We start from the raw sequence: 15,000 nt of genomic DNA, 5'->3' as shown, positions 1-15,000 counted from the left end.
AGATTAATACTAATATTCGTCTTAAACAGTACAGATGTGTGTGTGTGTGTGTGTGTGTGTGTGTGTGTGTGTGTGTGTGTGTGTGTGTGTGTGTGTGTGTGTGTGTGTGTGTGTGTGTGTGTGTGTGTGTGTAGTGTGGGCATACATTAACTTATGCATACAAACAAAGAAAGTATATCAACATTACCTTTGTTTCCTTTAGGCCCAAGAGCACCTAATAGTAATCAACACGATGCCTCTAAGAAAAGTACTATCTGATTTGTTAAAGTCATTAGAAAGCATATACCAACACTCCCTTTGTCTCCTTTTGATCCAACATCTCCTATTCCTTTGTCTCCTTTGACACCTTCATTAAAACAAGAAAAATACTTAATTGTGTGTGTGTGTGTGTGTGTGTGTGTGTGTGTGTGTGTGTGTGTGTGTGTGTGTGTGTGTGTGTGTGTGTGTGTGTGTGTGTGTGTGTGTGTGTGTGTGTGTGTGTGTGTGTGTGTGTGTGTGTTCCTGGATGCGCATGGCAGTGCCCACAGCTCTGTGAGCTTTGTAGTTGCTTGCTTATTGTGAAAGTGTCAGCAGATAAACAGGTTCATGAGTTGTTATTCCATTCACAAGAGAGAATTCTGTTCCTTAAGTGTTTGGCAGAAGAACACAGGGAAGGCTACCCTAAACTTGTAAATTTCAATGTCTACTAATCATTCCGTTATTTATCGGTCCATCAGTGGGTAGTGTTCCACCAATACCAAGTTTTGCCAATACTATTGATACCATTGTAACCAATGCCTCGGCTTCCAAATATCAGCCGATACCAATACCAATACTGATGTTTCAATTCTTTGTTGTGATATTAACTGTAAAATCAGAAAGAACATTGATTCATAAACAAAACCTCATCTTCACCTCAACATTTCTACTTTACTTGTCTATGGAAATCATCTCCCTGATATAAGATAATGAAGTTCCCAAGCCCGGGGATGATGGCAGTCGTACTGCTGACCCTTGTGCATCGTTTCGTTGATTGTTGACTGCTGCTTGTATTACCTTTTTTCTGAATTCTCCAGCAGCCTAAATGTGTCAGGGTGTTTTCTCTGCAGGTGTTCTTGAGTTTGTCCCACTTCTTGAAACGCTTTCTAAGCATATTTTGCTCAACACCTTACTGTTGTCTACTGCTGAGACCACAAAAATAAGACCAAATGCCACTAGCAAGAGCCGCCATGGTAGAACCACATCCGTTAACCCTTGAAGTCCCAGATCCACACAGGAGGTATAGGCAAGCAATGTTTTGCTGGTGCTGATACTACTGTCAAACTCCGGTATCGGCACCGATACGAATATGATACTAGTATCGATGGAACCCTGGGTGGGTACCCTCATTGTTTGTCAGAGTGAGTGTATAAACTGGACATCCAGGCCTTCACTATCGTCTCTTCAAATCCAATTCTCTTGTAAACGATGTTCAACATCAATGACTTGACTGGACTTGATTCTCATATGCAAGCAAGTCCATCAACCTCAAGACAACCTAATAGTTTATTTATCCATGTACTCATAGCACATAGTTGAGTAGGGAAGGCGTGTGTGTGTGTGTGTGTGTGTGTGTGTGTGTGTGTGTGTGTGTGTGTGTGTGTGTGTGTGTCGTGCGTGTGTAGTGTAGGCATACATGGTAATTAAGCATAAACACAAAGAAAGTATATCAACATTACCTTTGTCTCCTTTTGGCCCAAGAGCACCTAATCGTAATTGACATGATGCCTGTAAGAAGTACTATATTGTTTGATAAAGCTATTAGAAAGCATATACCAACACTCCCTTTGCCTCCTTTAGGTCCAACATCTCCTGTTCCTTTGTCTCCTTTCTCACCTTCATTAAAACAAGAAAAACACTTAATTGTGTGTGTGTGTGTGTGTGTGTGTGTGTGTGTGTGTGTGTGTGTGTGTGTGTGTGTGTGTGATCTTACAAATTGTTTACATCCGGGACCTTAAAAGATCGCAAGTTCAAGTCACCGTAATGGCGAGCTAAGGCATCATTTCCTTAAGCAACAAATTAACACACATTTGCTTCTCTCGACTCAGAAGTATAAATGAGTACCCGGTCATTGACTGGGGTCCTGGTGAGACTTCGGGTGCTCACACCACAGTTGGCTTCACAAGTCGGTGCTCCTGCGAGTGCCTGGCTTGGCTCCAGGAGTTTGCTAGCGCAAGCCCAGAGATTCCTCAGTAGTGCACAGGGCCCAGCTAACAGCCGGGGGCATGACCTCTTAAGAGGCAACTCCTGACATTTTTAAGATTTTAGGATTTAGGTGTGTGTGTGTGTGTGTGTGTGTGTGTGTGTGTGTGTGTGTGTGTGTGTGTGTGTGTGTGTGTGTGTGTGTGTGTGTGTGTGTGTGTGTGTAGCTGGATAGAAGACATACCAGTTCCGATTTCTCCCTTGTCACCCATAGGTCCCATAGTTCCTTCATTTCCTTTCTCACCTTTGTTAGGACAAGCAAAATATCATGTGTTTGTTTTTTGAACACAATGCCCATGCATGTACACAGGTGTATACAAAATGGAAAACATACCAGCATTTCCGTTTTCTCCTTTGTCACCTTTACGTCCAGAATTGCCTAACATTATACCTACAGTATCATCCAATGTCACATAAATGTAGAAAAAAATACATACCAACATCCCCTTTATCACCTTCGTCACCTTTAGGCCCAGAATTGCCTAAACAAAATGGTTCTTTGAGAATATCAACCAATGTGACACAAAAGCAGAAAAACTACCAATACTGCCGTTGTTGCCTTTAGGACCAATATCACCTACACATACCACATCACTTGACCATCATCCGTGATTTTTTACAAAGTAAAAAAGATTAATACTAATATTCGTCTTAAAAAGTACAGATGTGTGTGTGTGTGTGTGTGTGTGTGTGTGTGTGTGTGTGTGTGTGTGTGTGTGAGTGTGTGTGTGTGTGTGTGTGTGTGTGTGTGTGTGTGTGTGTGTGTGTGTGTGTGTGTGTGTGTGTGTGTGTGTGTGTAGTGTGGGCATACATTAACTTATGCATACAAACAAAGAAAGTATATCAACATTACCTTTGTTTCCTTTAGGCCCAAGAGCACCTAATAGTAATCAACACGATGCCTCTAAGAAAAGTACTATCTGATTTGTTAAAGTCATTAGAAAGCATATACCAACACTCCCTTTGTCTCCTTTTGATCCAACATCTCCTATTCCTTTGTCTCCTTTGACACCTTCATTAAAACAAGAAAAATACTTAATTGTGTGTGTGTGTGTGTGTGTGTGTGTGTGTGTGTGTGTGTGTGTGTGTGTGTGTGTGTGTGTGTGTGTGTGTGTGTGTGTGTGTGTTCCTGAATGCGCATGGCAGTGCCCACAGCTCTGTGAGCTTTGTAGTTGCTTGCCTGAGCTTGTAGTTGCTTGCTTATTGTAAAAGTGTCAGCAGATAAACAGGTTCATGAGTTGTTATTCCATTCACAAGAGAGAATTCTGTTCCTTAAGTGTTTGGCAGAAGAACACAGGGAAGGCTACCCTAAACTTGTAAATTTCAATGTCTACTAATCATTCCGTTATTTATCGGTCCATCAGTGGGTAGTGTTCCACCAATACCAAGTTTTGCCAATACTATTGATACCATTGTAACCAATGCCTCGGCTTCCAAATATCAGCCGATACCAATACCAATACTGATGTTTCAATTCTTTGTTGTGATATTAACTGTAAAATCAGAAAGAACATTGATTCATAAACAAAACCTCATCTTCACCTCAACATTTCTACTTTACTTGTCTATGGAAATCATCTCCCTGATATAAGATAATGAAGTTCCCAAGCCCGGGGATGATGGTAGTCGTACTGCTGACCCTTGTGCATCGTTTCATTGATTGTTGACTGCTGCCTGTATTACTTTTTTCTGAATTCTCCAGCAGCCTAAATGTGTCAGGGTGTTTTCTCTGCAGGTGTTCTTGAGTTTGTCCCACTTCTTGAAACGCTTTCTAAGCATATTTTGCTCAACACGTTACTGTTGTCTACTGCTGAGACCACAAAAATAAGACCAAATGCCACTAGCAAGAGCCGCCATGGTAGAACCACATCCGTTAACCCTTGAAGTCCCAGATCCACACAGGAGGTATAGGCAAGCAATGTTTTGCTGGTGCTGATACTACTGTCAAACTCCGGTATCGGCACCGATACGAATATGATACTAGTATCGATGGAACCCTGGGTGAGTACCCTCATTGTTTGTCAGAGTGAGTGTATAAACTGGACATCCAGGCCTTCACTATCGTCTCTTCAAATCCAATTCTCTTGTAAACGATGTTCAACATCAATGACTTGACTGGACTTGATTCTCATATGCAAGCAAGTCCATCAACCTCAAGACAACCTAATAGTTTATTTATCCATGTACTCATAGCACATAGTTGAGTAGGGAAGGTGTGTGTGTGTGTGTGTGTGTGTGTGTGTGTGTGTGTGTGTGTGTGTGTGTGTGTGTGTGTGTGTGTGTGTGTGTGTGTGTGTGTGTGTCGTGCGTGTGTAGTGTAGGCATACATGGTAATTAAGCATAAACACAAAGAAAGTATATCAACATTACCTTTGTCTCCTTTAGGCCCAAGAGCACCTAATCGTAATTGACATGATGCCTGTAAGAAGTACTATATTGTTTGATAAAGCTATTAGAAAGCATATACCAACACTCCCTTTGCCTCCTTTAGGTCCAACATCTCCTGTTCCTTTGTCTCCTTTCTCACCTTCATTAAAACAAGAAAAACACTTAATTGTGTGTGTGTGTGTGTGTGTGTGTGTGTGTGTGTGTGTGTGTGTGTGTATGTGTGTGTGTGTGTGTGTGTGTGTGTGTGTGTGTGTGTGTGTGTGTGTGTGTGTGTGTGTGTGTGTCGTGCGTGTGTAGTGTAGGCATACATGGTAATTAAGCATAAACACAAAGAAAGTATATCAACATTACCTTTGTCTCCTTTTGGCCCAAGAGCACCTAATCGTAATTGACATGATGCCTGTAAGAAGTACTATATTGTTTGATAAAGCTATTAGAAAGCATATACCAACACTCCCTTTGCCTCCTTTAGGTCCAACATCTCCTGTTCCTTTGTCTCCTTTCTCACCTTCATTAAAACAAGAAAAACACTTAATTGTGTGTGTGTGTGTGTGTGTGTGTGTGTGTGTGTGTGTGTGTGTGTGTGTGTGTGTGTGTGTGTGTGTGTGTGTGTGTGTGTGTGATCTTACAAATTGTTTACATCCGGGACCTTAAAAGATCGCAAGTTCAAGTCACCGTAATGGCGAGCTAAGGCATCATTTCCTTAAGCAACAAATTAACACACATTTGCTTCTCTCGACTCAGAAGTATAAATGAGTACCCGGTCATTGACTGGGGTCCTGGTGAGACTTCGGGTGCTCACACCACAGTTGGCTTCACAAGTCGGTGCTCCTGCGAGTGCCTGGCTTGGCTCCAGGAGTTTGCTAGCGCAAGCCCAGAGATTCCTCAGTAGTGCACAGGGCCCAGCTAACAGCCGGGGGCATGACCTCTTAAGAGGCAACTCCTGACATTTTTAAGATTTTAGGATTTAGGTGTGTGTGTGTGTGTGTGTGTGTGTGTGTGTGTGTGTGTGTGTGTGTGTGTGTGTGTGTGTGTGTGTGTGTGTGTGTGTGTGTGTGTGTGTGTGTAGCTGGATAGAAGACATACCAGTTCCGATTTCTCCCTTGTCACCCATAGGTCCCATAGTTCCTTCATTTCCTTTCTCACCTTTGTTAGGACAAGCAAAATATCATGTGTTTGTTTTTTGAACACAATGCCCATGCATGTACACAGGTGTATACAAAATGGAAAACATACCAGCATTTCCGTTTTCTCCTTTGTCACCTTTACGTCCAGAATTGCCTAACATTATACCTACAGTATCATCCAATGTCACATAAATGTAGAAAAAAATACATACCAACATCCCCTTTATCACCTTCGTCACCTTTAGGCCCAGAATTGCCTAAACAAAATGGTTCTTTGAGAATATCAACCAATGTGACACAAAAGCAGAAAAACTACCAATACTGCCGTTGTTGCCTTTAGGACCAATATCACCTACACATACCACATCACTTGACCATCATCCGTGATTTTTTACAAAGTAAAAAAGATTAATACTAATATTCGTCTTAAAAAGTACAGATGTGTGTGTGTGTGTGTGTGTGTGTGTGTGTGTGTGTGTGTGTGTGTGTGTGTGAGTGTGTGTGTGTGTGTGTGTGTGTGTGTGTGTGTGTGTGTGTGTGTGTGTGTGTGTGTGTGTGTGTGTGTAGTGTGGGCATACATTAACTTATGCATACAAACAAAGAAAGTATATCAACATTACCTTTGTTTCCTTTAGGCCCAAGAGCACCTAATAGTAATCAACACGATGCCTCTAAGAAAAGTACTATCTGATTTGTTAAAGTCATTAGAAAGCATATACCAACACTCCCTTTGTCTCCTTTTGATCCAACATCTCCTATTCCTTTGTCTCCTTTGACACCTTCATTAAAACAAGAAAAATACTTAATTGTGTGTGTGTGTGTGTGTGTGTGTGTGTGTGTGTGTGTGTGTGTGTGTGTGTGTGTGTGTGTGTGTGTGTGTGTGTGTGTGTGTGTTCCTGAATGCGCATGGCAGTGCCCACAGCTCTGTGAGCTTTGTAGTTGCTTGCCTGAGCTTGTAGTTGCTTGCTTATTGTAAAAGTGTCAGCAGATAAACAGGTTCATGAGTTGTTATTCCATTCACAAGAGAGAATTCTGTTCCTTAAGTGTTTGGCAGAAGAACACAGGGAAGGCTACCCTAAACTTGTAAATTTCAATGTCTACTAATCATTCCGTTATTTATCGGTCCATCAGTGGGTAGTGTTCCACCAATACCAAGTTTTGCCAATACTATTGATACCATTGTAACCAATGCCTCGGCTTCCAAATATCAGCCGATACCAATACCAATACTGATGTTTCAATTCTTTGTTGTGATATTAACTGTAAAATCAGAAAGAACATTGATTCATAAACAAAACCTCATCTTCACCTCAACATTTCTACTTTACTTGTCTATGGAAATCATCTCCCTGATATAAGATAATGAAGTTCCCAAGCCCGGGGATGATGGTAGTCGTACTGCTGACCCTTGTGCATCGTTTCATTGATTGTTGACTGCTGCCTGTATTACTTTTTTCTGAATTCTCCAGCAGCCTAAATGTGTCAGGGTGTTTTCTCTGCAAGTGTTCTTGAGTTTGTCCCACTTCTTGAAACGCTTTCTAAGCATATTTTGCTCAACACGTTACTGTTGTCTACTGCTGAGACCACAAAAATAAGACCAAATGCCACTAGCAAGAGCCGCCATGGTAGAACCACATCCGTTAACCCTTGAAGTCCCAGATCCACACAGGAGGTATAGGCAAGCAATGTTTTGCTGGTGCTGATACTACTGTCAAACTCCGGTATCGGCACCGATACGAATATGATACTAGTATCGATGGAACCCTGGGTGAGTACCCTCATTGTTTGTCAGAGTGAGTGTATAAACTGGACATCCAGGCCTTCACTATCGTCTCTTCAAATCCAATTCTCTTGTAAACGATGTTCAACATCAATGACTTGACTGGACTTGATTCTCATATGCAAGCAAGTCCATCAACCTCAAGACAACCTAATAGTTTATTTATCCATGTACTCATAGCACATAGTTGAGTAGGGAAGGTGTGTGTGTGTGTGTGTGTGTGTGTGTGTGTGTGTGTGTGTGTGTGTGTGTGTGTGTGTGTGTGTGTGTGTGTGTGTGTGTGTGTGTGTGTCGTGCGTGTGTAGTGTAGGCATACATGGTAATTAAGCATAAACACAAAGAAAGTATATCAACATTACCTTTGTCTCCTTTAGGCCCAAGAGCACCTAATCGTAATTGACATGATGCCTGTAAGAAGTACTATATTGTTTGATAAAGCTATTAGAAAGCATATACCAACACTCCCTTTGCCTCCTTTAGGTCCAACATCTCCTGTTCCTTTGTCTCCTTTCTCACCTTCATTAAAACAAGAAAAACACTTAATTGTGTGTGTGTGTGTGTGTGTGTGTGTGTGTGTGTGTGTGTGTGTGTGTGTGTATGTGTGTGTGTGTGTGTGTGTGTGTGTGTGTGTGTGTGTGTGTGTGTGTGTGTGTGTGTGTGTGTGTGTGTGTGTGTGTGTGTGTGTGTGTGTGTGTGTGTGTGTGTGTGTGTGTGTGATAGCTCAATTGGTTAGAGAGTCATCTTACAAATTGTTTACATCCGGGACCTTAAAAGATCGCAAGTTCAAGTCACCGTAATGGCGAGCTAAGGCATCATTTCCTTAAGCAACAAATTAACACACATTTGCTTCTCTCGACTCAGAAGTATAAATGAGTACCCGGTCATTGACTGGGGTCCTGGTGAGACTTCGGGTGCTCACACCACAGTTGGCTTCACAAGTCGGTGCTCCTGCGAGTGCCTGGCTTGGCTCCAGGAGTTTGCTAGCGCAAGCCCAGAGTTTCCTGAGTAGTGCACAGGGCCCAGCTAACAGCCGGGGGCATGACCTCTTAAGAGGCAACTCCTGACATTTTTAAGATTTAGGATTTAGGTGTGTGTGTGTGTGTGTGTGTGTGTGTGTGTGTGTGTGTGTGTGTGTGTGTGTGTGTGTGTGTGTGTGTGTGTGTGTGTGTGTGTGTGTGTGTGTGTGTGTAGCTGGATAGAAGACATACCAGTTCCGATTTCTCCCTTGTCACCCATAGGTCCCATAGTTCCTTCATTTCCTTTCTCACCTTTGTTAGGACAAGCAAAATATCATGTGTTTGTTTTTTGAACACAATGCCCATGCATGTACACAGGTGTATACAAAATGGAAAACATACCAGCATTTCCGTTTTCTCCTTTGTCACCTTTACGTCCAGAATTGCCTAACATTATACCTACAGTATCATCCAATGTCACATAAACGTAGAAAAAAATACATACCAACATCCCCTTTATCACCTTCGTCACCTTTAGGCCCAGAATTGCCTAAACAAAATGGTTCTTTGAGAATATCAACCAATGTGACACAAAAGCAGAAAAACTACCAATACTGCCGTTGTTGCCTTTAGGACCAATATCACCTACACATACCACATCACTTGACCATCATCCGTGATTTTTTACAAAGTAAAAAAGATTAATACTAATATTCGTCTTAAAAAGTACAGATGTGTGTGTGTGTGTGTGTGTGTGTGTGTGTGTGTGTGTGTGTGTGTGTGTGTGTGTGTGTGTGTGTGTGTGTGTGTGTGTGTGTGTGTGTGTGTGTGTGTGTGTGTAGTGTGGGCATACATTAACTTATGCATACAAACAAAGAAAGTATATCAACATTACCTTTGTTTCCTTTAGGCCCAAGAGCACCTAATAGTAATCAACACGATGCCTCTAAGAAAAGTACTTCTGATTTGGTAAAGTCATTAGAAAGCATATACCAACACTCCCTTTGTCTCCTTTTGATCCAACATCTCCTATTCCTTTGTCTCCTTTGACACCTTCATTAAACCAGAAAAATACTTAATTGTGTGTGTGTGTGTGTGTGTGTGTGTGTGTGTGTGTGTGTGTGTGTGTGTGTGTGTGTGTGTGTCGTGCGTGTGTAGTGTAGGCATACATGGTAATTAAGCATAAACACAAAGAAAGTATATCAACATTACCTTTGTCTCCTTTAGGCCCAAGAGCACCTAATCGTAATTGACATGATGCCTGTAAGAAGTACTATATTGTTTGATAAAGCTATTAGAAAGCATATACCAACACTCCCTTTGCCTCCTTTAGGTCCAACATCTCCTGTTCCTTTGTCTCCTTTCTCACCTTCATTAAAACAAGAAAAACACTTAATTGTGTGTGTGTGTGTGTGTGTGTGTGTGTGTGTGTGTGTGTGTGTGTGTGTGTGTGTGTGTGTGTGTGTGTGTGTGTGTGATAGCTCAATTGGTTAGAGAGTCATCTTACAAATTGTTTACATCCGGGACCTTAAAAGATCGCAAGTTCAAGTCACCGTAATGGCGAGCTAAGGCATCATTTCCTTAAGCAACAAATTAACACACATTTGCTTCTCTCGACTCAGAAGTATAAATGAGTACCCGGTCATTGACTGGGGTCCTGGTGAGACTTCGGGTGCTCACACCACAGTTGGCTTCACAAGTCGGTGCTCCTGCGAGTGCCTGGCTTGGCTCCAGGAGTTTGCTAGCGCAAGCCCAGAGTTTCCTGAGTAGTGCACAGGGCCCAGCTAACAGCCGGGGGCATGACCTCTTAAGAGGCAACTCCTGACATTTTTAAGATTTTAGGATTTAGGTGTGTGTGTGTGTGTGTGTGTGTGTGTGTGTGTGTGTGTGTGTGTGTGTGTGTGTGTGTGTGTGTGTGTGTGTGTGTGTGTGTGTGTGTGTGTGTGTGTGTGTGTGTGTGTAGCTAGATAGAAGACATACCAGTTCCGATTTCTCCCTTGTCACCCATAGGTCCCATAGTTCCTTCATTTCCTTTCTCACCTTTGTTAAGACAAGCAAAATATCATGTATTTGTTTCTTGAACACAATGCCCATGCATGTACACAGGTGTATACAAAATGGAAAACATACCAGCATTTCCGTTTTCTCCTTTGTCACCTTTACGTCCAGAATTGCCTAACATTATACCTACAGTATCATCCAATGTCACATAAATGTAGAAAAAAATACATACCAACATCCCCTTTATCACCTTCGTCACCTTTAGGCCCAGAATTGCCTAAACAAAATGGTTCTTTGAGAATATCAACCAATGTGACACAAAAGCAGAAAAACTACCAATACTGCCGTTGTTGCCTTTAGGACCAATATCACCTACACATACCACATCACTTGACCATCATCCGTGATTTTTTACAAAGTAAAAAAGCATATACTAATATTTGTCTTAAACAGTACAGATGTGTGTGTGTGTGTGTGTGTGTGTGTGTGTGTGTGTGTGTGTGTGTGTGTGTGTGTGTGTGTGTGTGTGTGTGTGTGTGTGTCGTGCGTGTGTAGTGTAGGCATACATGGTAATTAAGCATAAACACAAAGAAAGTATATCAACATTACCTTTGTCTCCTTTTGGCCCAAGAGCACCTAATCGTAATTGACATGATGCCTGTAAGAAGTACTATATTGTTTGATAAAGCTATTAGAAAGCATATACCAACACTCCCTTTGCCTCCTTTAGGTCCAACATCTCCTGTTCCTTTGTCTCCTTTCTCACCTTCATTAAAACAAGAAAAACACTTAATTGTGTGTGTGTGTGTGTGTGTGTGTGTGTGTGTGTGTGTGTGTGTGTGTGTGTGTGTGTGTGTGTGTGTGTGTGTGTGTGTGTGTGTGTGTGTGTGTGTGTGTGTGTGTGTGATAGCTCAATTGGTTAGAGAGTCATCTTACAAATTGTTTACATCCGGGACCTTAAAAGATCGCAAGTTCAAGTCACCGTAATGGCGAGCTAAGGCATCATTTCCTTAAGCAACAAATTAACACACATTTGCTTCTCTCGACTCAGAAGTATAAATGAGTACCCGGTCATTGACTGGGGTCCTGGTGAGACTTCGAGTGCTCACACCACAGTTGGCTTCACAAGTCGGTGCTCCTGCGAGTGCCTGGCTTGGCTCCAGGAGTTTGCTAGCGCAAGCCCAGAGTTTCCTGAGTAGTGCACAGGGCCCAGCTAACAGCCGGGGGCATGACCTCTTAAGAGGCAACTCCTGACATTTTTAAGATTTTAGGATTTAGGTGTGTGTGTGTGTGTGTGTGTGTGTGTGTGTGTGTGTGTGTGTGTGTGTGTGTGTGTGTGTGTGTGTGTGTGTGTGTGTAGCTGGATAGAAGACATACCAGTTCCGATTTCTCCCTTGTCACCCATAGGTCCCATAGTTCCTTCATTTCCTTTCTCACCTTTGTTAGGACAAGCAAAATATCATGTGTTTGTTTTTTGAACACAATGCCCATGCATGTACACAGGTGTATACAAAATGGAAAACATACCAGCATTTCCGTTTTCTCCTTTGTCACCTTTACGTCCAGAATTGCCTAACATTATACCTACAGTATCATCCAATGTCACATAAATGTAGAAAAAAATACATACCAACATCCCCTTTATCACCTTCGTCACCTTTAGGCCCAGAATTGCCTAAACAAAATGGTTCTTTGAGAATATCAACCAATGAGACACAAAAGCAGAAAAACTACCAATACTGCCGTTGTTGCCTTTAGAACCAATATCACCTACACAAACCACATCACTTGACCATCATCCGTGATTTTTTACAAAGTAAAAAAGATTAATACTAATATTCGTCTTAAACAGTACAGATGTGTGTGTGTGTGTGTGTGTGTGTGTGTGTGTGTGTGTGTGTGTGTGTGTGTGTGTGTGTGTGTGTGTGTGTGTGTGTGTGTGTGTGTGTGTGTGTGTGTGTGTGTGTGTGTGTGTGTGTGTGTGTGTGTGTGTGTGTGTGTGTGTGTGAGCATACATACATGGTAAGCATACACACAAAGAGAGTATACCAACATTACCTATGTCTCCTTTAGGCCCAAAAGCACCTAATAATAATAATTAACAAAATGCCTCTAAGAAAAGTATTATCAGGTTAACAAAGTCATTAGAAAGCATATACCAATACTCCCTTTGTCTCCTTTGTCGCCTTTAGGTCCAACATCTCCTATTCCTTTGTCACCTTCATAAACAAAAAATATTTAAGTGTGTGTGTGTGTGCGTGTGTGTGTGTGTGTGTGTGTGTGTGTGTGCGTGTGTGTGTGTGTGTGTGTGTGTGTGTGTGCGTGTGTGTGTGTGTGTGTGTGTGTGTGTGTGTGTGTGTGTGTGTAGTGTGGGCATACATTAACTTATGCATACACACAAAGAAAGTACATCAACATTACCTTTGTTTCCTTTAGGCCCAAGAGCACCTAATAGTAATCAACACGATACCTCTAAGAAAAGTACTATCTGATTTGGTAAAGTCATTAGAAAGCATATACCAACACTCCCTTTGTCTCCTTTTGATCCAACATCTCCTATTCCTTTGTCTCCTTTGACACCTTCATTAAAACAAGAAAAATACTTAATTGTGTGTGTGTGTGTGTGTGTGTGTGTGTGTGTGTGTGTGTGTGTGTGTGTGTGTGTGTTGTGTGTGTGTGTGTGTTGTGTGTGTGTGTGTGTGTGTGTGTGTGTGTGTGTGTGTGTGTGTGTGTGTGTGTGTGTGTGTGTGTGTGTGTGTGTGTGTGTGTGTGTGTGTGTGTGTGTGTGTGTGTGTGTGTTCCTGGATGCGCATGGCAGTGCCCACAGCTCTGTGAGCTTTGTAGTTGCTTGCCTGAGCTTGTAGTTGCCTGCTTATTGTAAAAGTGTCAGCAGATAAACAGGTTCATGAGTTGTTATTCCATTCACAAGAGAGAATTCTGTTCCTTAAGTGTTTGGCAGAAGAACACAGGGAAGGCTACCCTAAACTTGTAAATTTCAATGTCTACTAATCATTCCGTTATTTATCGGTCCATCAGTGGGTAGTGTTCCACCAATACCAAGTTTTGCCAATACTATTGATACCATTGTAACCAATGCCTCGGCTTCCAAATATCAGCCGATACCAATACCAATACTGATGTTTCAATTCTTTGTTGTGGTATTAACTGTAAAATCAGAAAGAACATTGATTCATAAACAAAACCTCATCTTCACCTCAACATTTCTACTTTACTTGTCTATGGAAATCATCTCCCTGATATAAGATAATGAAGTTCCCAAGCTCGGGAATGATGGCAGTCGTACTGCTGACCCTTGTGCATCGTTCCGTTGATTGTTGACTGCTGCTTGTATTACCTTTTTTCTGAATTCTCCAGCAGCCTAAATGTGTCAGGGTGTTTTCTCTGCAGGTGTTCTTGAGTTTGTCCCACTTCTTGAAACGCTTTCTAAGCATATTTTGCTCAACACCTTACTGTTGTCTACTGCTGAGACCACAAAAATAAGACCAAATGCCACTAGCAAGAGCCGCCATGGTAGAACCACATCCGTTTAACCCTTGAAGTCCCAGATCCACACAGGAGGTATAGGCAAGCAATGTTTTGCTGGTGCTGATACTACTGTCAAACTCCGGTATCGGCACCGATACGAATATGATACTAGTATTGATGAAACCCTGGGTGGGTACCCTCATTGTTTGTCAGAGTGAGTGTATAAACTGGACATCCAGGCCTTCACTATCGTCTCTTCAAATCCAATTCTCTTGTAAACGATGTTCAACATCAATGACTTGACTGGACTTGATTCTCATATGCAAGCAAGTCCATCAACCTCAAGACAACCTAATAGTTTATTTATCCATGTACTTATAGCACATAGTTGAGTAGGGAAGGTGTGTGTGTGTGTGTGTGTGTGTGTGTGTGTGTGTGTGTGTGTGTGTGTGTGTGTGTGTGTGTGTGTGTGTGTGTGTGTGTGTGTGTGTGTGTGTCGTGCGTGTGTAGTGTAGGCATACATGGTAATTAAGCATAAACACAAAGAAAGTATATCAACATTACCTTTGTCTCCTTTAGGCCCAAGAGCACCTAATCGTAATTGACATGATGCCTGTAAGAAGTACTATATTGTTTGATAAAGCTATTAGAAAGCATATACCAACACTCCCTTTGCCTCCTTTAGGTCCAACATCTCCTGTTCCTTTGTCTCCTTTCTCACCTTCATTAAAACAAGAAAAACACTTAATTGTGTGTGTGTGTGTGTGTGTGTGTGTGTGTGTGTGTGTGTGTGTGTGTGTGTGTGTGTGTGTGTGTGTGTGTGATAGCTCAATTGGTTAGAGAGTCATCTTACAAATTGTTTACATCCGGGACCTTAAAAGATCGCAAGTTCAAGTCACCGTAATGGCGAGCTAAGGCATCATTTCCTTAGGCAACAAATTAACACACATTTGCTTCTCTCGACTCAGAAGTATAAATGAGTACCCGGTCATTGACTGGGGTCCTGGTGAGACTTCGGGTGCTCACACCACAGTTGGCTTCA

At 42.0% G+C, this 15,000-nt stretch overlaps 2 protein-coding genes and 2 long non-coding RNA genes across 4 annotated transcripts in view; all 4 read right to left on the bottom strand.

The window, feature by feature from the left end:
* Nucleotides 1-1,688: 1,688 nt before the first annotated feature.
* Nucleotides 1,689-2,842, bottom strand: LOC134179129 (uncharacterized). The gene is made up of 6 exons (XR_009969797.1): nucleotides 2,762-2,842; nucleotides 2,658-2,702; nucleotides 2,555-2,599; nucleotides 2,405-2,464; nucleotides 1,795-1,854; nucleotides 1,689-1,724 (listed from the first exon to the last, which is right to left on the bottom strand). It is a non-coding gene; the product is annotated as an uncharacterized LOC134179129 (long non-coding RNA).
* A 2,108-nt stretch (nucleotides 2,843-4,950) lies between these two features.
* LOC134179148 (uncharacterized) lies at nucleotides 4,951-6,128 on the bottom strand. Its single transcript, XR_009969802.1, has 6 exons — nucleotides 6,052-6,128; nucleotides 5,948-5,992; nucleotides 5,845-5,889; nucleotides 5,695-5,754; nucleotides 5,057-5,116; nucleotides 4,951-4,986 (listed from the first exon to the last, which is right to left on the bottom strand). It is a non-coding gene; the product is annotated as an uncharacterized LOC134179148 (long non-coding RNA).
* Nucleotides 6,129-9,021: 2,893 nt separating this feature from the next.
* Nucleotides 9,022-12,367, bottom strand: LOC134178437 (macrophage receptor MARCO-like). Its single transcript, XM_062645315.1, has 15 exons — nucleotides 12,207-12,367; nucleotides 12,103-12,147; nucleotides 12,000-12,044; nucleotides 11,850-11,909; nucleotides 11,179-11,238; nucleotides 11,082-11,108; nucleotides 10,809-10,844; nucleotides 10,705-10,749; nucleotides 10,602-10,646; nucleotides 10,452-10,511; nucleotides 9,781-9,840; nucleotides 9,684-9,710; nucleotides 9,465-9,524; nucleotides 9,367-9,393; nucleotides 9,022-9,116 (listed from the first exon to the last, which is right to left on the bottom strand). Exons 4-15 carry the CDS (start codon nucleotides 11,884-11,886, stop codon nucleotides 9,022-9,024), a joined length of 579 nt encoding a protein of 192 aa, XP_062501299.1. The 5' UTR covers nucleotides 11,887-11,909; nucleotides 12,000-12,044; nucleotides 12,103-12,147; nucleotides 12,207-12,367.
* Nucleotides 12,368-12,517: 150 nt separating this feature from the next.
* Nucleotides 12,518-15,000, bottom strand: part of LOC134178436 (otolin-1-like) — a 3,230-nt gene continuing 747 nt past the window's right edge. The window contains exons 6-9 of the mRNA XM_062645314.1: nucleotides 14,620-14,679; nucleotides 14,523-14,549; nucleotides 12,894-13,052; nucleotides 12,518-12,691 (exon numbers count right to left, since the gene is read on the bottom strand). Of these exons, the coding sequence (XP_062501298.1) occupies nucleotides 12,931-13,052; nucleotides 14,523-14,549; nucleotides 14,620-14,679 (209 nt within the window). The 3' untranslated portion in view covers nucleotides 12,518-12,691; nucleotides 12,894-12,930. The remainder of the gene's footprint in view (nucleotides 12,692-12,893; nucleotides 13,053-14,522; nucleotides 14,550-14,619; nucleotides 14,680-15,000) is intronic.

Source organism: Corticium candelabrum, chromosome 4, assembly GCF_963422355.1.
Source record: "Corticium candelabrum chromosome 4, ooCorCand1.1, whole genome shotgun sequence".
NCBI lineage: Eukaryota > Metazoa > Porifera > Homoscleromorpha > Homosclerophorida > Plakinidae > Corticium > Corticium candelabrum.
This window is presented reverse-complemented; position numbering and strand designations above follow the sequence as displayed.

Bases quoted from the DNA above. Each gene is read 5' to 3' on its own strand.
- LOC134178437 (XM_062645315.1), bottom strand. From the start codon at position 11,886: ATGGGACCTATGGGTGACAAGGGAGAAATCGGAACTG. The intron at 10,845-11,081 runs GTAATGTTGATA...TGGTATGTGTAG, and splicing joins TGGGCCAAAAGGAGACAAAG to GTGATATTGGTCCTAAAGGC. The intron at 9,841-10,451 runs GTATGTCTTCTA...GTTTTAATGAAG, and splicing joins CAAGGGAGAAATCGGAACTG to GTGAGAAAGGAGACAAAGGA.